The 27,964-nt window shown below is 43.4% G+C and overlaps 2 protein-coding genes and 1 long non-coding RNA gene across 3 annotated transcripts in view; 2 read left to right on the top strand and 1 right to left on the bottom strand.

Annotated features, from left to right (window-relative positions):
- The window catches only part of LOC142893100 (uncharacterized), a 140,414-nt gene that overhangs the window by 103,790 nt on the left and 8,660 nt on the right, over positions 1-27,964 (bottom strand). The gene's annotated exons all lie outside the window — the stretch shown is intronic.
- ap3s2 (adaptor related protein complex 3 subunit sigma 2) lies at positions 66-8,027 on the top strand. Its single transcript, XM_076032939.1, has 6 exons — positions 66-254; positions 1,103-1,194; positions 1,622-1,733; positions 3,215-3,286; positions 6,269-6,376; positions 7,133-8,027. The coding sequence occupies exons 1-6, from the start codon at positions 186-188 to the stop codon at positions 7,256-7,258; spliced, it is 579 nt and encodes a 192-aa protein (XP_075889054.1). The 5' UTR covers positions 66-185; the 3' UTR covers positions 7,259-8,027.
- On the top strand, positions 8,402-25,646 carry LOC142891894 (aminopeptidase N-like). Its single transcript, XM_076031860.1, has 21 exons — positions 8,402-8,598; positions 14,597-15,347; positions 15,442-15,584; positions 15,896-16,035; positions 16,283-16,409; positions 17,281-17,435; positions 17,816-17,929; positions 18,047-18,190; positions 18,570-18,635; positions 18,946-19,011; positions 19,148-19,323; positions 19,898-19,974; positions 20,091-20,224; positions 20,350-20,405; positions 21,537-21,684; positions 21,801-21,892; positions 22,030-22,140; positions 22,266-22,433; positions 23,136-23,276; positions 23,653-23,734; positions 23,893-25,646. Exons 2-21 carry the CDS (start codon positions 14,641-14,643, stop codon positions 24,043-24,045), a joined length of 3,000 nt encoding a protein of 999 aa, XP_075887975.1. The 5' UTR covers positions 8,402-8,598; positions 14,597-14,640; the 3' UTR covers positions 24,046-25,646.

The raw sequence follows: 27,964 nt of genomic DNA, 5'->3' as shown, positions 1-27,964 counted from the left end.
ATTACAATGAGCACAAAAGGAACTTTAGTTTTTGAGCCGGCGGCTCAATGTCGTGACACAACCGGATGTGGTTAACTATCTCTTCCGGCAACTGAGAGGCCGATCGGCTTTAATTCGACGGACAAAATCTTGATATTTATAACATAAAGTTATCGTTTGAATATCACTCCTAAAAAAACCCAGACATGATTAAGGCCATTTTAATTTTTAATAACCACGGGAAACCGAGGCTGATTAGATTCTACCAGTATTTTGTAAGTATATTTTTCTCTCGAATTTGCTACGTAAACATTAGCATTCCCCCACAGCAAATGTCGGATTTGAATGCTTTTAGTTTTACTTCCTAAAACGAACGTCTCCCTGCGTTGCAAAATATGACTGACACGGCTAGCAAACACGAGTTAATTTACAACAGACCTTTGTTATTCCAACATTTTTCTTCTATATCGGGTTGTCCCATGTATTTGATTTTATCGTTTTTAATGCAATTTTTATTACATGCAATTGAACCCCATTAACTCTCTTCCGCCCCTAAAGCTATTCGATTTTTTTGTTAATCGTTTTACGTTGTAGAAGCTATTAAAACAGAGGTGACCAATACATATGTCTAATGTTCAGCGAGATAATGTTTGGCAGGGCTGCCAATTTACGAGCAAACTTTGGAGTGAGACTTTGTGCAATGCAGCACATATGTGCGGTTGGTCCAGGCAGGGTTAACAGCACACCCCCAACATATTTATTTCGTCCCAAGCTTATAAGGTGTTATAAACATACAACAACAACAACAACAAGTCTAACTTGTCCGTTGTAGTAGTACATTCACACAGAGTCTATTCCTAAAAAATAAAAATCAATGCATCCAGTTAAACAAAGGCAGACATGTTATCTAGGTCTTCATTAAACACCTTATTAGCATTTCCAATGATAAGTAATTCTAGAGGCAACTGATATCTGTTTAAAAATAAATAAATAAATAAATAAATGAAAAGGTTCAAATAGTCCTGCGGTGCTTGATCAGTGAACTTAACCACTCATACCAATTCTCGTGGTATTTGACAGTGTTTGTGTGAAAACCATTTTCATTTTGTTTGGTTCCATGCAGGCTGAAGACATGCAACAGCAGATCATTCGAGAGACGTTCCATTTGGTGTCTAAAAGAGATGACAACGTCTGCAACTTCTTGGAGGGTGGGAGGCAAGTATTAGTTGCAATTTCTCATTTGCACATGATTTATTGGGTTGGTTTATACTCTGCAGTGTTTGCCCTGGAACGACTGGCAGCAAGGTAAACAACATGATTATTAATCTGGCCCACGTTGCTAAGTTTCCATCTATGATTTATTGTCGGTTCAAGTGAATGTCAGAACTGGGTTCCTGCCCAGCCGCCTGACAACAGATGCTGTAACTCGCCTCTACCAGTAGGTGGTGACAGAGTGTCAAATCTAGACCGGGTCTCAATCACTTCTTACTTTTTGAAACAATGTCATGTTTCAAATTCATGATTTCAAAATGACACATATTATTACACATAACAAATAACATAACTCTCTCTCTCTGTCTCTCTGTCTCTCTGTCTCTCCCTCTCGCTCCCCTTCTCTCTGTCTCTCTTTTTATTCTTACAGCCTCATTGGAGGCTCTGACTACAAGCTGATTTACCGGCACTATGCAACGCTCTACTTTGTCTTCTGTGTGGATTCATCTGAGAGTGAACTTGGCATTCTGGACCTGATCCAGGTCAGCCTTGCCCTTATCTAAATGTTTCCAGGCAGATGGATGGATGCATGGATAGATGGGTTGAGTTTAAAATGACATCGCCCTCTGGTGGCTCAAACAAATTGTGCAACCCATATGGCAAATTCTCCATTAAATCACTCAGCATGCTAAATCTCATTTCTCCACTAATTCTGTAGATTGGTGAAATCATGCTTTTTACTCTTTTCAATCAACGAGCACAAGAATACAGTAATAATGTTGTGTTACAGTAATGTGCCAAAAATATATGTTTGGGAAAACTTTAACATAACAAATACAGGTCGTACAGGTGGGTGAAATATTACCTTGTATTTAATAATAATGAATAATTTAATTCATACATATTAAAATAATAAAGATAAAATAATATTTGACCTCATTGATCCCCATGGGAAAGTGGTTTCTCTGCATTTGACCCATCCTATCTATAGTTAACCTTGACCATACTAAATACTGCACTACAGCGCATAGTTGGGTCTTCAGTCTTTTTTTTTTGCTCTCTACCAACCTGCCTCACTGCCAGCCAAGTGGCCACGAGTGACCCCTCCAATTATGAGATCTCAGGCCTGCTTTCAATCAGCCATCTCAAGATGTTTCATGATGGCAGGATCCAGAAAACGTGACAACCTCCTGTTTTGATCCCGCGCTGATCTGCATTAAACCGCAACGCTTGCGCCGAAGCCAGACTTCACGTGTCTGCGTGTGTGTAATCCCTCGTTATCATGACATATGAAGTTGCCACTAGTCCTCGATTATTATACCAACTGTCGGGGATTATCGTCTATCCTGAACGGGAATTTGAAATAAATTATACACGTCGTACGAGCGTCATAATAATAAAAAGGCATTAATGCTGTAGAAATTGATTCTTTCAATCAAGTGGTATCAAAACCACGTTTTTCATTTACGTCCGCGATACTGTGCCCTCTTCACATTGCCCCGCTGCAGGCTGTGCGGCCTTGCCCATCTAATTAGGAGATCCCTGGTCTGCTTTTACTCAGTGAGTTTGTGGAAGCGCCGCGATGGCAGGATCTTTGAAACTCCTCGGCTTACGCTTTTGAGCCCTTAAACCGAAACCTCTGTATGGAAATTGCGCTGTCTACGTACGTGAGTGCGCAGGAGAGCGTGAGACGCGTCCGCTCTGGCGAGCCACGGGATGGCCTGTGTCATGGACAGTCTCTTGGGAGGGAGACCAGAACAAGTCTGTTGTGGTAGTGCTACTGCACAGGAAGCGGAAAGTGTCTTTCTGAGCCTTTGTAGTCACCAATGCAAAAGCTCATTAGGGGAGCCAGTCTTGCTCCATGCATTTAGTACAATCAAACCTGCTGCTCCGTGCCTACACAAACCTCATGTCCCACAAGGAGACCCAGCACTTGTTCAATGGCTGATTGTGACAGCGTATCGTAACCAAGATGTTTCTCCTGCCCTGTATGAGAACCGAGACGTTTTCTCCTTTATTTTAGGTGTTCGTGGAGACGTTGGATAAGTGCTTCGAGAACGTCTGTGAGCTGGACCTCATCTTTCACATGGACAAGGTGAGTTAGACCCCCCCCCATACCTTGAAAAAAAAAACAAGTAATTCCTATGCACAGGTCCACAGGTTTCCACCCACTCAGGCTAAATTGATACAGGCCTAAACTGTCACTCATGGTACTCTAATCCCGCCCCCTAATCGGAATGCATTGCTGTGGTATGCATGTCACTAGCTGCATTCCCGTTACCCCTAGAATTGAGCAAAACCTAAATATGGCCATAGAAAAACTGCTAATGGAAACACCTAAACTTCGAAAAACGTCTCAGACATGGCTAAAAGGTTTTTATGCTCTCATGAGGTGGTTTTTCAGACCTATCAATATAGAGGTATGTCGCTTTTCCGTGTCAGCGGACGTGACGCACGGGGGTCACGTGACCAGTTCACTTCAAGTGAAAGTGGTGCGTATTTTTCTCAACTAATCAAAGAGAAAAGTATAACTACCATCCTTGACAGCAAACAGCGGACATCGGAACGCAGATTTATCGCAAAGTGTTTTGTACCTCCCTCCTCCTCAAAGAGGGGTCTTGCGGGACGAGATTTGACGAGAATTATGGCTTGTGCGCGTCGCACCATTCAATGGAAACGCCCGCAAAAACGCAGTTGTACTTTGTCGAAATTTTAAGCCGCGTTCAGACTGCGCTCAGACCAAAATCCGATTTCGAGCCCGTCCAGATTGAAATCGGATGGCTCTTTTGTAGTCTGAACAGTCAAAAACTCACCTGAAATCCGTATTGAAACCACTTTCGGGAGGTCGTTTCAAATGGCATCTGGACAGAAGCGTGTCAGTGTGAACAGCTCCGAACACACCGATTGGTTCTGACTGTCTGTGACGTCACTCTACACGACGCCAGAGCCAATGCGCCAGCAGAGAGCGCCATTCCTGGTGCGTAGCTGCAATGTGATGGAGCAGACAGACAGAAGAAGTAGAAAACAGCAGCAGTCCCTGGACAGAGGAGGAAACTCATTGGCTCATCAGTCTGTGGGGAGATACAGGAGCTCCACTCAAGCCAAGCTCCAGGGCATGGATCGCAACAAGTGCCGCCGTCGCCATTGGATGACGTCACACACTACACACTATGCTGGACGACGCCTCCGCTCTGATGTCGTTGCTGCAGCAACCTGTCAGATGGGTTTATAATGTGGCCCAGTCTGAACAGAGCCAGATTTGAGAAGGAATCTGATTTGAATCAGATTCGCCTGCAGTCTGAACGCAGCCTTAGAAACATCGCTTTTATTTTGCGAAAAAAAACGCTGTGGGAACGCAGCTACTTGCACCATGCGGCTTTGGCAAAGTTTTGTCCAGTTGTTGTATTTGCTCTGCATTTTGCCGTCCAACTCTGAGACATAAACACAATTGGACAGCAATCACCTGCACGTCATGATCAGCCTTCACAACCCCTTTTCTGCCTGTGGAACAACCCCTGCCGATCACGCCTCGTGGCGTGTCCCGCTGTTTTCCCATCCACGCAGACCTCGGCATAACTGCATTGCGTGGGCGATCTGCCCTGAACTGTGACACAGCTGCGAGAGGCGTTGACTCAGGACAAGCAAATCAGGTTAAAAGAGCAAAATCAGCATTTTCCGTCTGCAGTAATATCATTTCGAAACAAAGTATTTGGGAATGAAATTACGCACAAACCAAAAGCCTATTATTCCCCCCCCCCCCCTCCCCTCCTCACATGCGTATGCGAGGCTGTCATCCCCCCCGACTCACCTACCCACCTCAGTGGGCCGGCCCCTCCACAGCATGTGAAGATGTCCGCAGACCTGGAGATGCAGAGGAGATGTATGAAGCAACCATCTGGTGGTTGAGTCGTTTAAAACCCCGTGGCTGCCAAAATCCAAAACTGGAGCTTATTATTGTTAGCTTATTTTCATAATCAGCAGGAAGGCTCCAGAGGGGAGGTTTTGTGTTTTTGAATGAACTGCTGAGGGACGCTGTAATGTGTTGCACAGATGCTTTTCAGGAGCTGCTGGTGCTGCTGCATTCCTTCAAATGATTGATTTTTTTGTTTTGATTAGCGGACCCAACTTTTTTTTCTTTTCTTTTTTTTGTCTTGCTGCGTATCCGACCACAAATCATAAAACTCGGCAGCATGATGGGTCTCTGTCTTGCAAGAAAAAAAAACCCAACAACAATCCGTTCTGAAGTTTACGTAATCATTTCTTTTTTCTCATTTAAAACTCTCTTCTTTCACTGTTGATGAATTTGTATAAATCCGAGGCTACATTTAGGCCTCTCTTTGTCTCCGTGGTGCTCGAATCGTCGCTGAACGCTAATCAGACACTTCAAGGGGCCATCTTGATTGAATTTTCCCAGCAGGAAATTGGTATCATGTGGTGCAGTGGGGCTTGGCCTGAGGAATGTTCCGAGACGGAGCTTGGAAGCGTTTCTACTAGAGGGAGAGCCCTTTGCTCACGGAAAGATCCCCCCAGCTGGACTTGAGTGACCTGGACAAGCTCGTGAATTACTCATTTGTGCCGAGTTTTAAAATGGATGTATTGTTACTAGGCTTGGGTGGACGTGAGCCAATTAATAAATGTAATTTAAGCTCTTTGACGTTTTTTAATTTCCTTCTCCCTTCCTGCCATGGCACTACACAAAAGTATTAGCATGGCATTTATTTTTTAAATGTTTAAAAAAAAAAAAAAAAAGTTGGTCATGTAGCTTTATGGAATAATATACCTCATGGGATTTGTTCCAGATTCAGTCTTACCAGTAACCTCAAAGTGCTTAGAAGATTTCATGACTTCCTTGGTTCCCATGTTTTCCGGCCACAGAAACTCATTTATTTAGAAAATGATACATTCACTTAAGTTCGATGTATGCGCATGAACGGAATCCACTCTATAGTGAAAAGACATAAGGCACGAACTTCTCGTAAGTTGGTTTTTGAAATGTTTGCAGTCATCGACCCGGTAGTGCACTCACAGTGTTGAATTTAACGACGAGTGCTGCTGCTGCTGCTGCTTTTGTGTGCAGGTTCACTACATCTTACAGGAGGTTGTGATGGGAGGGATGGTGCTGGAGACCAATATGAATGAAATCGTGGCCCAGGTGGAATTGCAGAACCGCATGGAGAAGTCAGAGGTGAGTCCTTGGACCCCGACGCTGATCCTCCATCAGTTGGTCCACGTGTCGCACCTCGTGTGAATGGGATGTTTCTTATGTAATTCCAGGCCGCTTAGTCTTCACAGTGATGTTGACAACATTTGTACGAGCAAAATCTGCCCAGATTCAGTTCTTGGATTTGCTCAGCAGTATCAAACAGACCCAGTTTTTGCACAGTTCCCGTAAATAACCCCACTGCCAGTCTCACCGCAGACAGTTTTCTAGCAAAGATTTGACACGGGAGGAAAAATCAGCTGCTTTTAAGAGATCAAAATTTAAAGAGACACCTCTCATGATGCAATTCACGGCTCAATTCAAGTCAACACTCTCCCCATGTGGAGGTCAGGATGTCTTCCCTTCTTTATCTCCCCTCCCTTTTGTCTTTATTACCCTGTTGAGTGAAACATGCAGCCTGTCACTGACACCAGGTTCCCGTACGTGCTATTTAGTGGCATTGCGTCAAGTGCTGTGGCAACACAGCTGATGAGTCACTCAGTAACCTCGGTGGAGAAGTTCGTCCAAAGGTCCCACGTCACGTAGCATTGGCTTTTGTCAGGACTTCCTAGCAAGGGTGTTTCTCCGCTGAAGTCTCAGATGGAAAGTGAAGATCCACCAGTCAGTGCAGTGTGGGACATTTTAAAAGAAAGTGTGAAGAAACCTGAATGCTGATGAATTTTAACCCACACACCAAGAACCAATCAAACGGCGCGTTTCCCTGCTGCTGTGTCTCGACAGGGAGGCCTCTCAGCGGCGCCGGCCCGCGCCGTCTCCGCCGTGAAGAACATGAACCTGCCCGAGATCCCTCGCAACATCAACATCGGAGACATCAATATCAAAGTGCCGAGCCTCTCCCCGTTCTGAGGCGGCGTCCCGCCGAGCTCACCTGGCGGCGGGAGACGTGCGCGCTACTGACGCGCCGCTCCTCCACCCCGGCCCTGCTGGGAGGAGGAGGTGGGGGGAGGGTGGATGGCGGAGGAGTGCGCCTGATGTGTATAGTGTAATGTGTATATATTTGTACATTCCCAGCGACCACTGCAGCTCGGCCTCTACTAAAACAAATGTTTTTTTCCATGGGACGGATGGTTTGCAGGCTGTGCGGCAGAAGGTTTGGAGGTCGACTCCCGGTGCACGTTTTCATTCCTGCCGTTGATTTTTCACCTCCTCTGCTGTTGCGCTGGCCCTGCACATACTTTCCTGTGAACCCCCAGTTAATCTCAGACATCCAGCAGCAGCGGCAGTGGCGGCAGTGGCGGCAGCAGCGGCAGCGGCTGGAGATTACAGCTCCAGACTTGACGCAGGTCGCCGTAATAAGGTCCTTTGGCTCCTGCGTCCAGGCTGTCGTGACTCAAACAACGTCTTTATTTTCCTCTCCCGCTGTGTTCGCACAGCCTGTGATGGGAGTCCTCTGTCCAGCACTGGCCGCACTTTTGTTTTTCCAACCTCTGTAATGTGCCCCGTCTTTAATGTTGCGTTATTAGCAAGTACTACCACTGTTAATTGTTCTCCCGCGTGCGTGCGTGCGTGCAGAATGGCAGATGTGAAAGCTCTGTTTCCATCCGTGGCCAACTGCTAATGTGCTGCGGTCGCGTCTTGCCAACATCTGCTCGCAGTGGTAATCATTTATTTCATTTTTTCTTTTTTTCCTTTTTTTTTTCCATCCGTGCGTACGCGTGTCCAACTGTCTGTCTGTCAGGTCGGTGTCGTCGAGGAGAGTCCAGTGTGTCAGACATTCCTCGCCAATGCAAATAAAAGCGCTAAGGAAATCCAAATGCGTGCAGCTCAGTCTTTCCTTTTCTTGCATCCATCAGCATCACGTGAACCCTGCGTCACACTGGGCCAGGAAGGATTAATGCTATTTTTTTTTTTTTTAATGCCTGCACAACCACGAAGACTTAGCAGTCGTGTTGAAACGGCCGCATTCTTTCAAGCCCGCCACCCCACCTAATTTGAGGGGGGCGGGGGGGTGATGGGGGTGGGTTCTGTGGTTGGGGTTGCTAGGGGTGTTCCTACAGCGTTTCCTCCCTCCCTCCATCCCCAGTAAAAACCTGTGCGAGCTCCCTCCACCTCCCACTGTCAGTCCTGCAGCCGCAGACTGAGTTTCACATCAGCCGTGAGGTCAGCGCAGCCCAACCTCTCCGCCTCTCATGCTGCAAGACTCCAAGCGGACCTGACACTGGACGTCCAGCAACGCAGAACTTTTGGTATGTACCCTCCTTTTCTCCCCCGTGACTTTTGACCGTCCGCAAAGTCTTGACATGTTTAATCCAGCGACTCGCAAGTCCAAGTTGGCCTTACGGTGCATCCCTTCCACCACCCTTAAAGCCATTAAAGCCATGGGGTCGAGTAGCCGCCGGACAGATGGAAAATGCAACCGTGCAGAGAGAGCGAGAGGGGTTGGTCTTCTGATGCGGCGAGCAAACAGCGCTTATTGTTCTTCTTTTAAAACCCGGAGACGTCACACGAGGCTCCCGCTGTGGATTTATCGACTGTCACCGTCCCGTTTGGGCCGAACTGGATGTAAACTTTGCCCCCCCCCACACACCTCACACACACACACACACACTTAGCTGAAACTAATGCGTTCAGTGTGTAGCTGAGACCACACAGGGCTGTGAGCCGAAGAGGAGCGCAGGAGTCGTTCAGGTGCAGCAGTGTTGACAAAATGTGCAGCGTTGAAGGTTTAGTCCCGCCCACCTGATGGTAGTATTTCCCAAAACAGTGTAGGGATGATGATGATGTATTTTCCCACTAAGCGGAGAATTGAGCGAGAAGACAGATGTCGCTCTTCTGTGCAAAACGGCCGCCTGCAGTGATTGTTACCCCACAAGTTTGAAATTAGACTGAAAAATTCCCATACAGGAAACAAAATATATAGTTGGACAATATATATATATATATTACTATATAAATATATAGGAAACAAAAGAACCAGTGTATATCTTTCTGTGACGCAGAAATGGCCACATGGCTCCTTTGTTGTCTTTTCAGTTGATTGACTCTTGAGATTTGTGGCCCAAGATGAGGAGTTCTAGCATTTTTCGTGGTTTGGCAGAGGGGAGCAGAGTTTTCCACTTTGGCTCATTTCTCTTATTTCCAAAGTCTAAAGAGACACGAGCAGCATTTGGGACAATTTGTCTTAGTATGTTGCCTAATATCTATGACACTGGTGCATAGTTGGGGTTTACTCTGATTTTTCATTTTTAAACTCAAGGCTCAGTCTGTACCCAGACGAGTGTGAAATAGATAAAAGCCTCATTCCATTCATTTTTAAATCTTCCATGTAGCACTACTCAGTAAAAGTTAGTGGTATTTGGCATTTAGGTGAAATATCGGAATGTTCCTTAAAAGCACCGTCAACCCTTACAGATGAACTCGACGCGACCTTTTTTACACGTCCTAAAATTTTCTCCTGAAAATCAAATGTCCCCGTGGGTTTACAGTCAAGACAAACTCAGTCCGACATCCGTCATCGTCCATATGAAAACAATTATGCAACGCAGATGTGTAACTCCACTTGTGGCTTAGCAAACTTGCAGATTGGCTTCCTGCGCTCTCTGCCATTGGACTTTGCAGCTGAGGAGACATGGAAGGAAGATAACCTTTTGAGGCATATTAAATTGTTGGTATTTTTTTTCCCGACTGGATCAAGTGACTCAAACTGCTACATCAACAATTCACCTAAGGGTTGATATCTCCCTTTTAGATCCAACACGGTATTCCCATTTCAGTTTTTGTACGTACCGGTCCATCCTAGGACTTAACGTCCTAGGAGAGACAAATTCCTACAGCTGCACTGTTGCGCTGATAACAGTTTGTCAGAGAGCTAAACGGTTTATCACAGTGGGATGGGGAGTAGGAATTGTGCATAAAATGAGAGAGTTGCGCAAGACCCTTAAAAAGCTTGATGAAGAATGTGAAAATGGCAACAAACACGGAGCACCGCATTTGTAGATTCATTCTCAAATTGTCGTCCCGTTGATGTGAAATTTCGTCTCGTTTTCCTGCACACCTTCCAGGAGCAGGTGTGCAGGTTGGACAGGTGTGCCTCACCAGAGGGACTCAGAGGAGTCAGCAGCCGCTCTCCATTACTGATCCTCCCAGACACATACGAGAGGAGGAATGCTGCTCTTCCTCCCTGTGCAGAGCAGCCACCTTAAAAAGGACAGTCCTCCGCTTTTAATTTCTGCCGCTGTTATTTTAAATCATCACTCTGGGGAAATAAAATGACATTAATTATTTTTAATTTAATTTTCAAATTCTCCAATTTACTAGGTTTAGAATGAGGAAGATGTACAGCCTTCGGGAAAAGTGGGGGATGACTGTCGACGTGATGGTTGGGTGGTGGTGGATAACCCGTGCACCCCCCCACTGTCCTTCTGTCAATTACGTTGACTAACATGGCAGCCAATTGAAATTTTAGATTTTGTAGATTATTTTTTGGCATTGTCTGAATTTCACATTTACACAATCAGTTGGGTTGAAATAAAAAAAATTGTGACCCACTTTTGGACAGTTCAGGTTCCTACAGTCAGACCCCCAGTTTCCCGACCCCCTTTTTAAAGGGTATGCATCTCTGAATACAGAGAATTTTCTTTTTATTTGGTTACGTTCGAAAGAATGGATGACTGAAGCAGCAACAATCTCTTATTTTCTGTGACTTCACACAACAAAAGAAATCTCAGATCATCGCTTGACAAGGTGTCTCGGATCTCCAGCTGAAGGCTGTCATAACATTCGTACAGCATGTGCCCATCTAAGTGGAATGGATAAACCATACTCAGTTTAACTGCTTTTTTAGTTTTATATTTGAGATCTTTTGAAGTTTCAAGAGGCCAAGAGAGCCATAAACTCAGTTTTAATTGCTTTGCTCAGTGCGTGTGATGGTAGCATATAAAGAAAAATAAAGAAGCAACTACCGAGGGCTGCTGTTCTCCCATGTCGGGCTCGCGGTTGTAAATGTTATATAGTGACTTGAGTTGTGAATCTTTATCAGCCCTTATCACGGTTATGATCTTTTCCTACAGCCTTTTGATCTAGATGGGCAAACTTCAGTGATAATGTTTACCCAGTGAGACGAGAGAGAAGACAAGAAAACGCGTGCGTCGCTCCTCCGTCTTAAAAATAACGGGAAGAATCTGTTAGAACTGCCAGAGCGACACAATAAAGATGACAACACTTAAAGAATACAGCAAGTGATCGATTTCTTCAATAAACTAACTCGGCAAACATGGTACGCTGACTGAGCTGCGAGTGTGGCACAAGTTGTTGGTTCTAAAAGTACAGTCAGGTCAAAGGGTGGTGATACGTCACAAGAAACATGTGGACATCCTCTATTCTCGGAGAATGCCCCCCCTGCAAGGTCCAAGAGGCAACGCGTGCTTGCAGCGGCCGCTATCTTTCGCCGCATGGGATGTTTTGCTTTATAGCAGCAGATACCGCTGATGTTGTGGGATAGTGTTGATATGGGGGAGTAAAACACCCCCATAAAAGGCAGTTGTGCAATGTCACAGAAGATTGCTTCTGTGAATGATACTGGCTTTTTCCCTGTCATTGATAAGAGTTTAAGAAATGCCATGTCACTCTATTTCTGCGTAGAACGTTGTGGCCAAAGATGGGAACAGTTCACGATGGTGGAAAAAAGAGAGTGTTTATACGATTGTCATAACATTTGTTTTTACTTGGGATGGAAAAAAACCACACCGGCGGATTTAAAAACAGTGTCCTGTTTGTATCGGGGAGCAGCACAGAGGAAATAGAAGCAAGACTTTTCAGGTCTGACTTTAAGCTGACGGCAAGAATAGAGCTCACTGGCTGAAAGCTACGAGGTTTCGCACCCTTTGACGTCTACAGATCACTTTGATGGTCATGAGATAAAGGACAAAGATGTAAAAATAGTATTGTGAATTACAATACAATATTATTGATAGCTCTCGCACATATTCACCCGCAGCTATAAGACTAATAAATGCAAAGTCAAATCAGAATTTTCTCCAAATTCTGGAAGCTAAAATGCTTCACAATTAGGGAATGAGTCATGTGCACATTGGCCAAGTGGGGCACTTTGGTTTTTGGCAAAAATTTAAATCATGACATGTAACCAGCATACCCCCTATGAGAGTGACGGTGGAGCCTAAAATATTAATGTCACAGTTATTGAAGTCTGCTGTATTTATCTTCAGAAGATTAAAAGGCGTCCACTGATTCCTTGCGAGGTCCTTGACATTTAAAAGTTGAACTTTGATACTGGCTAATCTATGATACCGATTAATTAATACAACACACTTTTCATCAACACCCAATATTAGCTTGAGCTTGTGAGCTATTTCAGCAGGCTGCTGCTGACTGACTGCAGCTGACTGACTGCAGCTGACAGCTACGCCCTCTCACTTCCTCCCGCTCTCCTATCTTGGGGAACGTCATGATTGGCCACTGCCAGATTTTGCCTTCCTCCCCACTCAGTCCACTGTTGGCTCACACTCCATATAACCATAAACCACAGAGTTCATGTGTGGGCTAAACCTTTTTGTAACATTTTCCAGGGGTGAAACGGCAAAACTAGCAATTAACAATTTCATTCAGCTAGAATAACAACAGAGCGTCAACTGTTTTTTTTTTTTTTCACACGCTGCTATTATGGGGCGTAAAAGAGCGATTCAAGTACAACACCCCGAATTCTACAAAAAGAACTCAATCCTTTTTACCCTGCAAAAAACAAAAACAGATCTTGCTAGCTTTTGAATTTGGAAACAATCATAACCTTTCTTTTCAGACTACTGGTGCCATTTAAGGATACCAACACAACATACTGCCATAAATGTGGAGAGAATTTATTAGCCTTGTTCTTGTATCCATTACGATCTATTTTACTGTTTGTAAGAAATAATAACAATAAAAAAATCGTGCTGCTTGCTTTGATGTTGGCCTCTCCCTCCTGTGATGAAATGTGCATCCTGATTACTCTTTTATTGACAGTCTGACCCCATGATGGAACACACACCTTCAGCTGAATGTAGAAAAATCAATTACCAAGACAAGGACCCACAAAGGTGAAGCCAAAGGGTGTTTTTTTTCCCCTCAATGATTTACTCCCTCTGCTTATGGGAAAACCATCCGCGTCTTTCTCTGGTCCAACCCCCCTCCTACGACCCCCCTCCCTGAAAAGTAACACACTGGTTTCTCGAATGTTTTCCATTGTTGACTTGCAGAGTTGCAGCAACTTTGTCTAATGTTCCCATTCTTGTTTGTCACAACCTCATGGACAACTTACCATTTTAATAATATTTCCCCCATTCATTAGAATACTGCATCATGTTGTGGCATCGAGAAATCTGGCTGGTAGTGTAGGATTCAACGTGGTCAGGATAAAATAAAGAAATATGTCTTACAGACCTATATAATTAGGATCTTGCAGCTTTATTTGTCTTTCTGGTCTGACGACGACCACTTCAAAGAACTCTGTTGCACTTCTTTTGTCTATTAGAGTATTAGAGTTTACTCCGTTACCCAATAATCAGTGGTGTATGCAGGTTATACATGAGCAAACGATGTACACCCTCTCATTTTTAAGTCTGCATGAGGTATACCCGCTTCTAAATCCACACTGATGAGAACAGGGTGTTTATCCTTTGCTAAACGGGTTGCTTAAAAAAAAGGGCATGAATTAAGGGTATACCCACTTCTCCTTGAACCTCATTATTTACCTCTAAAGTTTGTTTGCTAATTAGGGGAGATGCTTGAGGATTGCCCAAACAATGTCCTGTAACATTGGTGACAAAACATTGCACCATGAGATAAGAGTACATCCATTTACCCATTTCCTAGCACCACTTCCTATCCTGTTCAAACAGCTGTACATGTTTTTGTGTCATTAAACAAAATAGCTTTTGATTTACTCACAGTGGTGCAACTCTTTTACCAGCATAGGTGGAAGGTGTAACTGTCACCTGACAAGCTGTGAACGTGTCTTTTCAGAGGCACATTTACGGCTGAGGATGCCATGCACTGATGATTAACGGACATACAGTTATTTATTAACACTGTGCACGTTGAATTGTTTTGCCATCAGGCAGGGAGCAAGTGACAGATGCCTTCTTATTTTTGCGTCTCTTTTAGGTACTTCCATGACCACAATTTTAGATGTGTTAATTGGTCAATGATTAACTGATTATTAAAGATGCCTCTTGTCTGTTACATCAACAGATTGCAACACCTCACAGATCCCTCACTGACCTCCCAAACCAGACATGGGAAAAGTCTACAATGTAAGCCGAAATGTTGGCCTGGGCTTGCTTGTGTTGGCAGCCGCTGCTCTGGCTGCAATCATCGGTCTGTCAGTAGCCTACAACAATGAGAAGTCCAAGAATCGAGGCTGGCAGGAATACAGAGGCACGGAGGGCAACATGCCCAGCTACAGAATCCGAAACAGCGCAGGCAAGAGCACCAGCGGCAGCACATTCATCAGCACCAGTGCCAGCACCATTTCCAACACAAGAACCGGCACCGGCATGCCGCCGTCGTTTACCACCGCCTGTGTCCCAAAAGAGCCCTGGGAATACTACAGGCTCCCAGGCACCCTGGTGCCTCTCTCCTACAACGTGACCCTGTGGCCCCGGCTGAAACCCAATTCAGACGAAATGTACGTCTTCACGGGACACTCGTCAGTGGTCTTCACCTGCGTGAAGGAAACGGACCTCATCATCATCCACTCAGGCAAGCTCAATTTCACCTTCTATTACGGCCACCACGCGAAGCTGACTGGCCTGGGACAAGCCTCTGCGCCCGCCATCCACAAAAGCTGGCTCGTTCCGAAGACGGAGTACCTGGTTCTACAGCTTCGCGAGCCACTAACTGTTGGATATACATATGCCCTTTCAACTCAGTTCCAGGGGGAACTTGCAGACGACCTGCAAGGCTTCTACAGGAGTGAATACTTTGAGGATGGTGTGAAGAAGTAAGCGATGGAATAAGCACAAGACTGTCCGTACTTCTAATGGCTTATGTCGTCATCTCGTTTCGTTGACTCCTGATTCTGATCACTTCTACAGAGTTATTGCTACTTCGCAAATGCAGGCGACATATGCCAGGAAAGCTTTCCCTTGCTTTGACGAGCCAGCCATGAAAGCAGTCTTCAACGTCACCATCATCCATGACAGAGGCACTGTGGCGCTTTCCAATGGCAGAGAAATTGGTTGGTTCATAAAACACTGAAAATGTGTCACACTAAAGGTGCAGCATGCAAGATTTACAGGGATGTGTTGGCACAAAAGAACATAGACATGCACATATAAGGTATTTTGGAAGGTACATACACAAAAAGTAAGTAACAAACAAACTTGCAGTGATGGAATGGTGCTGTTCAATCGGTCAACCTGTGTTAAAGATAATGACAGTTTTGTGTGCTCACTCTGGAACTATTAATAGCTTTAAAGAAAATCATTCACCAGATTTTGATAATATTAGCAAAATAGCATGGGTTAACTTGTCTGCCTCTGTGAACAGACACGGAGGAGTCTTTGGTGGATGGTCTTCCTGTCAGAGTGACCACATTTGAACCTACGAGGAGAATGTCAACATACCTGCTGGCATTCATTGTCAGTGATTTCTCTTATATCCAGTCAACCAAAAACAGCAATGTACTGGTAAGTTAGCCGTGTATATGTGCATGCTTCTACTTCTATCCCAATATGTCAAAAGCAATACATGTAACCCTGGTTAATGATATAAAGGGGTCATAGGTTACATTATTATAGGACTTTCCATGTTGTTAAAAATACTAATAGTCCCAAGGGCCAACGGCTGGACTTTCAGGGGCTGACGGGCAAACAAAATGCAATGCTAGTCGATTTTTGAACAAGACCAGATCATAGATCTCAAAATCCTCTGCAGATTCGAATCTGGGCTCGAAAAAAAGCTGTGAACGACGGGGACGGTGAATATGCCCTCAACGTTACGGAACAGATCCTTCAGTTCTATGAGCAGTACTACAATTCAAGATACCCGCTGTCCAAGTCAGGTAGGTGACTTCTGCCTTCGCAGGTAAAGATAAGATGGTGAAAATGCATGAAAATTGTGGCACTAACAAATAAATCTATTAGTCAAGTGCTCTAAGTCAACATGACATAAAATATTATGTATGAGTAACTTTCACACCTGGTTTGATTAAAGACATTCCATTGCCATTACCACCTTTATGTGTTTCATGTTCTCACGTGACACTGTTTTCCAGGGCAATCATAGCCCTTTTCATTCATTCATCCGTTTGATAATTTGATCAGATTCACTCGTCAAATGTTGGTGAGGCGTTTCATCTCATCATCGCACAAAGTTTCGGCATGACTGTTGCTAGGCTAGCTAGTGCTATGTCCCTTACATTGTAAAAGTTTGTGGCAGCTCCCTGATACACCATTGTGCATCCTGGTCCTGAAACTCTAGTTATTTCCTCTCGAAGCCTCTTTAGTTCTGAGTCATATCTTTGATAAAAGGCTACATTTGTTCTTTGTTGAAAAAACAAAACCTCTCTCCCCACAAACATCAACAAACTTTTGGCCAGCGTTCCTTGTTTTTTTTTTTCCCACAGTCCAATGTTGCTGGTTGGACATTGTTTGCAAGAACAAGAGTTTAGAAAGATATTGCGCCAATATAAAGGACCATGCTAAAGACTTAGGATTAGGTCTGTAATGGAGTGTTTTTCACAGTGTGTTCGGCAATGAAAGCTGAAGGCATTTCAACAATCTCCAGTTTAACAGGTTTTTTTTTCTCCTAAAAACCCACCACAAATGAAACAACCAAGTCCGATGTGGAGTCATTCTGAACAAAACTCGAGTCCCCAAGTTCCCCTTTGCACTCTTTCTCACAGACATTCACTTCTCCTCACTTTTCTCCAGATCAAATTGCTCTGCCTGACTTCCATGCCGGTGCGATGGAGAACTGGGGTCTGATCACATACAGGGAGACGGCGCTGCTCTACGACCCTCTCAGATCCTCTGCTGGAAACAAGGAGAGAGTTACAACTGTAATCGCCCATGAACTTGCACACATGGTACGCATAAGCTCGCCGCCAAATGGCCGTCTTCATCAACAGTTTATTTAGCAGACGCTCGCAGTATGAAGGGGTCTGTTGGCATGTCCATGTGATGCATACTCAATCACATACACTCTTTAGAGGGAGGTGCTATTAATGCAGTCAATAAAATGTTTTGCCTGTGTAGCCAGCCATCCCCCTTGCAAATCAGATGACAGATAAATCGCCCAGGGGACAAATTAACCCTGCTTAGCGTGCATATTTATTTTAAATCCTGACATTTTAATAAATGATGTTAGTGTCTGTGGAGCTGAACTTTTCATCTCAGGGCCCAGTGAGCAACATTGGCCAAACATGCTAATTTACCATGGAAAAACTTCATCTTTTCACATCTGCAGTGGTTTGGCAACCTGGTGACAATAAAGTGGTGGAACGACCTGTGGCTGAACGAAGGGTTTGCGTCATACGTGGAGTATCTTGGAGCCGACTATGCTGAGCCCTCCTGGAACATTGTGAGTGTACCTTAAGAGTCTTAGGAATCACACACATATATGTATATTTATATTTGTATGTATATAAAGGAAGAAATAAGAAAAAAAGATCTATCTTCTGTGACGTTCCTGCTGCAGAAAGACAGATTCGTCCTCTACGATTTGCACAAAGTGTTTGCCGTGGATGCCTTGGCGTCCTCGCACCCACTGTCGCGTCGAGAGGACGAAGTCAGCGAGCCAGCGGAGATCAGCGAGATGTTCAACACCATCTCTTACAACAAGGTAGGTGCGCCTCTGACACTCTTGCCCATGACGTCAGAAGAGAGACTACACCCACTCACTCACCAGGTTAGGAAAAGCTAAAGGTCCTAGCCTGCAAATGGGTGCATTTGACTTTTGCAGGTATGGCTGGTTTATGGTAGCCTGTAAGCTAAAGGAAGATATTTTATGTATGAAGGAGGTAACCTAGCTATTTTGAGGCTGACACTTGGATCACACAACTTGAACAGTGTGCAGACATGTTTTTCTCAAGTGCTTCGCCCGAAGATTCTTGACTGTAGATATTACTTTACCTCACTTCCTTTCGGCTGAGCACGAGGCCCTGCCCTCAGTCTGTTGTTACCATCCAAGCAAGCTCAGGTGGTGTCTCTGTATTCCACAGGGAGCAGCAGTGCTCAGGATGCTCTCAGACTTTCTCACCGAGCCTGTGTTTGCCAAAGGTCTCAGCGTAAGTATCACTCCCTGCAAGTCGGCGTCACCACTTAATTGCCACCGCCACCGTGCACTTTGTTGTCATTGGTGTAAACAAAGTTTGGCTGGTCGGTGCAAGTAAGTCATAAATATTTTGTCTATAAAGTTATGCACCTGATTTTGTGGTACTTGTTGAGAAATTAAAGAGCGACAGTGTGCAGTTAAAAACTGATGCATGCTAACTTACTCATACGTGTACCTTTCTGAAACGTTAGCATGCCGATTAAAGCACTGTGCAGCAGCTGCTAATGCTTAACCTAATGTCCCTGACTGCTCTCTTTTCACAGTCGTACCTGAACGCTTTTGCATTTACCACCACAGTATACACAGACTTGTGGGATCACCTCCAGCAAGTGAGTAAAGATTTAAAAAAATAGGAAAGTGAGAACTGTTACTGTCACATGTGTGCACGGTTTATGTTGTCACTGTACTGCGTGTTGGTTTGTGTTTGCCTCTCTCATAATCCTGCTATGCCCACTCTGCTTTTAGGCAGTTGCAACCACACCAGGTCTTCAAGTCCCTCACACAGTCCATGACATCATGAACCGCTGGACTCTTCAGATGGGCTTCCCAGTGGTTACCATTGACACCCGTACGGGGAGGGTCACCCAGACACACTTCCTGTTGGATCCAGAGTCCACGGTGGACAGGCCCTCTGAGTTTGAGTAGGGATCTTTTTCACACTGGAGACAACAATTTGGCTGATTCACAAACCCAATGCAAACAGTAATTTGGATAACAACTGGTGGATGAAGAACACAAAAAAAATGTTATTATGTTTTTTCTTGGACTGTTCACATAAAACACAAACACACACACACGCGCAATTCCGGATGGATGATTTCTTGTCCAGCCTCTTCCTTTTAACCACATTTGCTACTTATCGCTTTAAAACAGAGCTGAAGCTTATTGTGTTTTTCCGTGTTTTTACGGTTTGACGGTTTGGCTAAATGAAAAGCAGCCACTTCTTTCTAGTAATTTTCTCGTGACGGCGACCTCTAATTGCCTGACGCATTTGAAAGCAATCTGCTCCCGGTTTTCATTAGTGCGAACCTTGTGTGGGATAATGAGAGTTCCCTCTGGGCCTTTTGGTCACCCTCTGGAGACCATATGTAGCGACCAAGCGTCACGACACTCACTCATTCAGTGTCAGACAAACAGTGTGGCCCTGGCAGACGATGGAGCCACAGTGCATTACGAGGCAAGACCTTCAATGCAAATCTTTTTGTTTTTGTCCAGTTACACTTGGTTTGTTCCCATGAAATGGATAAAGACTGGTGTGGAGCAGCAGCCGTACTGGCTTCTGCAAAAGACAGGTATGAGCGCGGCAAACATTTTGCTGTTTCCAGTAGTAGCTTTACGTCTCTGGTCCCAATATTGTCGTTGGAATTTAGTCGTACTTTGTGCGTTTTACCCCAATGTGTTTCATTAGGTACGAACAATCAAATGCGAGCGTCCGGGAGAGAATGGGTGCTGGCAAACACCAACATTTCAGGGTACTACAGGGTGAACTACGACCTTGACAACTGGAATCGGCTCATCACTCTGCTCGACAACAACCACAGGGTGAGCCATAAGCGTTTCCAGCGTGAACGAGACTGATGATGCTTTTTTTTTATTGTCTATGTTGATATAGTCTTTCGTAACAACTTTTTACAGCCGCGTGGGTTTTTATTCGTCATACCTTGCAGGTTTTACCCGTCATCAACAGAGCCCAGATCATCGATGACACCTTTAACTTAGCGAGGTATGCAAGGCAGATTAGAAATATGATGTAGATGTTTATGGGATTTATTTATCTGGTCACTTCCAGAGGCATGCTATTACACACAATAACATGATGATAAATATATTATGGACTGAGGTGGTTTAAATCATCTTTGTTTTTTTTCCATGCTTGACTTGCTGTAATTCGTTTTACACTGTCGTGCACTGTGTGACGAGTGAGAAGCTTCTTTTTTACAAGTGACTTAATGTCCAAAAGGCAATAAAAATACATAACTCAATAAAACAAAACACCCTAAATGGGCGAGGAAGTCTGGCGGGAAACTTCTTTGACTCTGATGTTTAAAAGTTACTCATTAAAAATGATCTTCCTATAGCCACTTTTGTGAGTCTAGAACCTAAGCTTTTTATTCCTAACTGTTTCACAGAGTGCCTCATAAAGACATAGCCTCATATAATGAAGTTATTTTTGTTTAAAAAAAAATCTTGAAAACTGAAGGTAAACTTGTTTTTGCGAGAGACTACCATTTTGATGACTCTTCATTAGTGGCAAAGAGATAGCTGCTCTTGTTCTGCAGTGCTCTATGTGAGGTTTCAGTCGGCAGTCTGTCATCTGGTGTGTAAATCAGTATGTAGTTGGTCTAAGTGATTAGCTCTATCTCAGTGGCCAGGACGCTGCGGCTTCTTTTCTGTTTACCGTTGTTCAAATTGTGCATGATAAGGTTGATAAAGTTATAAATTATAAAGCCTCCATCTGCTCAACACAAGCGTTGCCCTCCTCACGTAAGAACCCGTGCTTGAATCACAGCAATGTCACCTGACAGCGAGGGGAACGGTGGCTTACAAGAGCCACAAATGACTTCAAATAGTGCAGAAACTTGCCAGCTTGTGGTTTTGTCGCTCGGTCATTGTTATTTTCAAATGTGCGCGACTCCCTGATTGAATGACGCAATTTGGACTACAATATTTCAGAAATAAAGCGTAAGCATGAAAAACATCCCCGGGGTTGCCAGTGTATAAGCCTATTATTATGAAATTCCAGTCCACATTGTTTTCTAAGTACTAAGTGACTGGGCTCTCTAGCCTGCAAAGTGCTCTTTAAGTGTGTCCCACTTTCAATCTTTGGGAGGAATAAGACGTTTTTGTTTTGTAGGGCTAAGATAATCAATACAACACTGGCCCTGAGAAGCACCAAATATCTGTCAAAGGAAAGAGATTACATCCCCTGGGAGTCGGCCCTGGGAAACCTTCAGTACTTCATCCTCATGTTTGACCGCACTGAGGTCTACGGAGCTTTTGAGGTCAGTAATACTTACACCAACTGCTGTGACGCTAACAGGACAAGGGTATAAACGCACTCACATACTGTATATGTATGCATGTATGTATGTTTAACGGACATCTTATTTCTCCTTAGGCGTACCTCAGGAAACAAATCCAACCATTTTTTGACTACTTCAGGACAATTACAGCAAACTGGACCAGGATACCGACAGGGCACACTGACCAGTAATTATAATTAGACATCATCCATTTTCAAAGACTGTCGGGGCCACTCGCGACAGTACTTGTATTTGTTCCTGCTTGGTGATATTATACCACGATGCAAAGCTTCCGGATTTTCTCAAGAAAATGTCATTTTCCAGGTACTCTCACATAAACGCCATCAACACTGCTTGCGCGATGGGTATGGAGAGCTGCAAGGAGCTGATCAAGGGCTGGTACAAGAAGTGGATGAAAAATCCAAATAGCAACCCGTGAGTTGAGATTAAAGTCTGGTGCGACCTGTATGCAGTGACCGTGATGATGGTGCAGCGCGGGTTTGCCTTCTTTTTTTTTTCTTCTATCTCATGCGGCGTAACGCACATCTTTCCCGGTGCAGCATCCACCCCAACTTGAAGAGTACAGTTTACTGCAATGCCATAGCCTCCGGTGGTGTGGAGGAGTGGGACTTTGCCTGGAGAATGTTCAAGTCGGCCACTTTGGCATCCGAAGCTTCCCGGCTTCGGCATGCCATGGCCTGTACCAAAGTGCCCTGGCTTTTGAACAGGTGTGTTTCCCCATTTATGGTTTTATTGTTGAGCCACCATGAGATCAGAGTTAATGGAAGAACACGAGTCAGGTGAACATGACTTGTGTCAGCAGCCAGAGAGTGAGTGTCCCAATATCAGCCAGCATTTGTCACAACTCGCAGAAGGAAATGACAACTTTCTTTTTTTTTTTTATCGTTTGCAATATATAGTAGACAAAGTTACAAACATACATCAGACAACATACAGAGTGTGACTGAAATTCTGCGGACAAGTGAATGTGTGCGTGTGTTGGAAGAGCGTGTTTAAATGGTCGTGATAACGATGATAATTAACAAAGTTATTGATAGCAGTCAAAATAATGTCGTAAAAATGGTGATTACAGTGATAAGACTCATGGCTGTAGCAATAACGGTAACATTAATTATTGCCAAAATGGCAACAACTCGAAAGGAAAAAAGTCATTTCTTAATATTTTTTTTCTCTTCTTGTGGCCCTAATTCTAATTCTTCTCAGGTTTGTGAGAAGTACAGAATGTATAAAATCTAGTGGAAATTTTGGATGCCTCAGATCCCTTCATCTTAACGCAGCGGCCCATGATCAGCCACATCCACAACAGAGAATTCACGTTAATCTGACATTATCACAAAGACGTGGTGAGCTGTGTTTCGCCTGTGTAATCAGACAGTGACAATGTTTTGCCTTTTTTTTGCCTGAGCCAGATACCTGGACTACACTCTTGACCCGAACAAGATCCGCAAGCAGGATGCCATCTCCACCATCCAGTCCATTGCCCATAACGTCGTGGGGATGCCGCTGGCCTGGAACTTTGTCAGAGCGAGATGGAGCTACATTTTCCAGCAGTAAGACCTTGCCGTTATCAGATATTCTTTTTGGCAGAGAGGCAGTTCATGAACTTCATGAACGCACAACCGTCTCATTGAGGAGTGGAGTTGCAAGTTTCTGCATTGAAGTGTGACACACACACAAGGGTTTTTTTCTTTGCTTACTAACTGTCTGTGCTGATTCAAGTTTCATAACAGTCACACACACAAGGTTCCCAACACCAAGCAAAATAACACCTTTTTTGTTTTACCGCAGCTAACCAAAGGCTTTTCCGCTAAGGACGCGTAGTACTTCCAGTAATATCTTCAATCTTGGTCAACAGGATATGCACAAAGCCCCTGGGCCGATCCTAGTATTGCATCAGCTGATGAATGCTACTCCATTATTTTTTAGGTACGGAAAGGGATCATTTTCCTTTGCCAATCTTGTCAGTGGAATCACCAAGAGGTTCTCTACAGAGTTTGAGCTCCAGGAGGTATGTTGTCCTCACAAGCCACAACATACCACAATGCCAGTAAATGCCCTAGTGGGAATTTAAAGACTTTGGCACCAAAAACAAAAAAAACCAAACAAACAACAACACATACAATTAGATTTCACTTCAATTTTTCCTCACTTCCTGTTACTTTCCAGCTTCAGCAGTTCAAAGAAGACAACCTCCATGTTGGTTTTGGCTCTGGCACCTTGGCCCTGGAACAGGCTATAGAGAAGACCATGGCCAACATCAAATGGACGGCTGAAAACAAAGAACAAGTGCTGAGGTGGCTCACTGAGGAGACTGCATGAGAGACGTGAACGCCAACTGACCAATCGGCTCTCTTTAGAACTGTTGTGAAAGGCGACAAACTTGATCACTGGACAGATATGTGATGTGAAGAGTGGAACGTGTGACTATTTAAAGCCTTTAATGGCAGTGAAGATCAGAGTGGGGACTATAGCCCTCCATGATGGTACTGAAGGTATTGCAATATTAGGTTTACTTATTTTATTCATTTACCCATTTCATCCAACCTCGCCTTGTTTGTCGTTTCTTACTGAATGTGCTGAGACTTGTACGACTTAAGAAATGAGCTCAGAACAACTTAATACTCCTTTTTAAGCAAGTCACCATGGCATTATATTTGGCCATCAGTGGTAAGAGAAAAATTTGTCTAATCTTTATAATTAAGTTTGTCTAATTTTATTACTGTCTTCAGTGATATTTTAGACTGATGTTAAGTAGTTGCACTGCATGAGGCAAACTTCTGCAAAAAAAAACCAACAACAACCCTCAGTAGTTCCGAGAAACCACACCAACTAATAAGAACTTTGACTGACGTTTTATGACTGGTATAAAACAAACAAGCAAAGATGAATAGAGATTGATTTTTCACATGACAGAGAGTATACGAGAGAGCACGTTTAGGCTTGTTGAAACTGTTGCTTGATGTTTTATGTTTTCTGGCTGATTTCAAGTTTACTTGACTCTACTTGCATCGTTTTTTTTCCCCGCCAAGTCGGCGAGTGAGGAAGGCCAAACCAACATTCCCTGCAGCCCGCAAGGAACAACAAGCACATTTTCTTCTAATTTTCCTCTTTCACAGGACCTACTTTGTAGTATTGGTCTTATTCTCTGATTTTAACAACAGATTATTATTATTTTTTTTTAAGTTTCATGACGTAGATAGGGCAAAGAAAAATAGGTCATAATATGTATAAAAACGTGCTGACAATACACCAAGCCTCAGTGTATTTCCAGTGAACAGGCACATGCTGGATTCAGCTTTTAGCCACGTTACATACCTGTGTCTTTGACTTTAAATCGAAGACTTATAAAAAGACATTCCAAAGAAAGACTGGGTTTTAGGGTTTTTTTGCAAACTGTCTTGGGGTTTGTTACTGCACTCTGCATGTGTGCCGTATTTTCTGGAGAAGATACATCCTTTTGCTTTTATTGTATCTGTCTGTTGAAATTAACCATGAAAAAGAAATCTTTGAAATATTTATGCTTTGTTAGATTAAAAATCTAAAGAATGTTTTTCAGGATTTTCTGCACCAAATAATGCAGACCTGTGTTTGCAGCACATTGTCATTACTCAAACTATTTGTGAATGTGGAAACTTCCTGTGTTCCAAATGCTTTTTACTGGAAAATGACTCACACTTAAGTCAAGTTCAAGATGTGCTACATTTTCCAAAAGTTCTGTTTCTGTTCCATTTACTTTTCATTTTAGCCTTTTAGTGTTATTGTTGGTTAAAATGCTTTTATTTTTTATTTCCATACCAATGCTTATTTTTAGCATACAAATTCAATTAGATTTACCTGTTGTATAACTTTTATTGGAAAGCACTTTGAGCTCGATTTTGTGTATGAAAGGTGCTGTACAAATAAAGTTTATCGTTATCAAACCCTGCTGTCAATTGTGATTGTGAGTCGTAGGTTTTGCGACTGACTTTGTAATTGTGCGTTCCATCATGTGGGCTGGCCTGCGATGGTGTCAGATTCTACATCTGAGCGCGATTTCACAAACTAAAAGCCCCTGGACTTGTTTTTTAGAAATGTGTGTCATGCGAGTGACGAGCAGTGACTGTCCTCAAAGATGTTGCACAGAACCTGTTTCAAACCAGGCTGCTTCATTGCATAAGGGAGGAAAAAAAAAAATACTGAAGGAAATGGATTGCTGTCATTGTACTAGTACAGCATTGATGGGCCAGTGTAGTGTGGTAGTGGATTTTTTTTTTTTTTAAAAAAAGCTTTGAGGCCAAACTTACTCAAAACATTTTTTGTTAACAAATCACAGAACAATTTCCTGGCGATTGACATCTACCCAGTGTCCATATTCATACAGAGAAAAGAGGAAGTCAAATATCAAAAAATTATTACGATAAAGTTGAGTTCATTGTGTGAGTTTGTCAGAATTTTGGCTCTGTCTGGCGTTGTATACTCTCAAATGATCTTTCAAGACCAACATTATATTACCAATATATATACTGTATGTCCTCCAAATAGATACTTTCATTTCAACAGTGTGTTGAGCCAATCACATTTTGAGATCTCCAAGTAATCCAACTGAATTGACTTTTAGGTCAGAACTGGGTTAGGACAGGCCAGGACCCAGTCCATGTTACTAGGTGCAAAGACAGAGAAAACTCTGTAGGAGTTGTCAGTTCATTGCAGTTACAACTTCGACTAACTGTGGAAACCAGCGGAACTTGTGGGAACCCACACCAACACAGGAAGAATATGAAACAGAAAGAAATAGAACCTGCTTCATTTTTGCCTGGAGGCATCTAATGATAAACAGCACTTCACAACCATGCTGCTCATGGCAAAACATCAAGCCTTTTTTTTTTTTAATTTTTTTTATTTCTTTAAATGTATTATTTGAAGAGGACAATACACATTAATTTACATTCCTATCAATGTGCCGGTGTTAGCCAGAGGCTAATTTTCAACCTGAGTCCTCCAGCCTGATGTTAAAAACCATTAAAAACGCACAAAAAGGACACAAGGGTCAGTAGTATATAAAAACAGGCACACGGGAGACATAAAATTACAGTAAAAACACATTCATGTAGGCGACAGAAACAAGCAAACAATAACACTAAATAGGAGACAGTCTATACAGTACTACCGAAACAAATACAACAGGGAGACAGTAATACACAACAAAAAACATTATGTACGGTACGGTGCAGTTAATACATCTAAAATTGGGCAAGATGGAACTGTTAGGGATGGATAATTGAGATTTGTGGTGCAGCAATGCAAAGACCAGAGCAGGGTTTCTTGTTAGGGTTGTGCTAAGATGGACTGAGAAACACAAACACGGAACCAAAGACGCACAGTGTCATAAAGTGCTACAGTGCTCATGGAAGTATTGCAGTTCTCATAGAACATGAGCAAAACCAGAAGTGCAAGTGTATCTTCTGTCACACTGCAGCACCTCACCGAGAAGTTTATAAAAGAAATTTCAAATGCATTTATTGGTCTCAAGGTCAATAATGTATCTGTATACTCAAAAGAAGTGTCGTGTCTAGCTTGGTGGGGTGATGAAAATAAGTTTAAGATCGTCCCGCAGAAGACAGCAGAAATTTGGATTGTCAGGCAACAGTGCCAACAGCAAGAATGTCATAGTTTCTTTGGTCTGGGAGGATCCTCTGTGTGGAGTTCTGTGGATGTTCTTTGTGTGTCTGTTTGGTATTTCTCCAGGTACTCCCGCATCCTCCCACAGATCAAGGACATTCACATTTTGCTAACTCAGAAAACTGAATGTTCCATAGTTGAGAGTGTGAGTTTGGAATGTTCTTTCCCTGTGTAACCCTCCAATAAACCAGCAACTTGGGCTGTGGCACAACCTGTGACCCAGTGATAGACGATTTGATCAGCTGTGGCAACTTCTGGATTTGTCCGGCATTCAATCCAGGCACATATTTAGCTTGATAAACTAAATATTATCATATGTTTTGCCTATTTTTCTTACAGCTAGAATAGTGTGCAAGAAACATTTGAATATAACAAACATGTGGTGCAACTGTCTTTTTTATCAATACATCCACAATAGGAACGTATACGTAGGGACCACACGGGCCCAGTGTCAGCATTCAGAGCAGCTCGGCAGGTGTAAAGTTCAGAGATTTCAGTGGATTCTCTCCAGACTCAAGGACTTTAATAACCTGCTGTTTTGTGCTTTCAGCAGTTTTCCCCGCCCTGAAGATGAATCATT

Source organism: Nelusetta ayraudi, unplaced genomic scaffold, assembly GCF_046127955.1.
Source record: "Nelusetta ayraudi isolate G7.1 ecotype Tasmania unplaced genomic scaffold, CSIRO-AGI_Nayr_v1 ptg000002l, whole genome shotgun sequence".
Classification (NCBI taxonomy): Eukaryota; Metazoa; Chordata; class Actinopteri; order Tetraodontiformes; family Monacanthidae; genus Nelusetta; species Nelusetta ayraudi.
Note: the sequence above shows the minus strand (reverse complement) of the source record. Positions and strands in the feature narration are given on the sequence as shown.

What these genes read in the sequence shown, in the direction of transcription:
- ap3s2 (XM_076032939.1), top strand. Translation starts at nt 186, where the DNA reads ATGATTAAGGCCATTTTAATTTTTAATAACCACGGGAAACCGAGGCTG. An exon ending in TTAGATTCTACCAGTATTTT is followed by an intron (nt 255 to 1,102) that starts GTAAGTATATTT and finishes GGTTCCATGCAG; the next exon opens with GCTGAAGACATGCAACAGCA. An exon ending in TCATCTTTCACATGGACAAG is followed by an intron (nt 3,287 to 6,268) that starts GTGAGTTAGACC and finishes TTTTGTGTGCAG; the next exon opens with GTTCACTACATCTTACAGGA.
- LOC142891894 (XM_076031860.1), top strand. Translation starts at nt 14,641, where the DNA reads ATGGGAAAAGTCTACAATGTAAGCCGAAATGTTGGCCTGGGCTTGCTT. An exon ending in TTTGAGGATGGTGTGAAGAA is followed by an intron (nt 15,348 to 15,441) that starts GTAAGCGATGGA and finishes TCACTTCTACAG; the next exon opens with AGTTATTGCTACTTCGCAAA. An exon ending in GTGCCCTGGCTTTTGAACAG is followed by an intron (nt 22,434 to 23,135) that starts GTGTGTTTCCCC and finishes TGCCTGAGCCAG; the next exon opens with ATACCTGGACTACACTCTTG.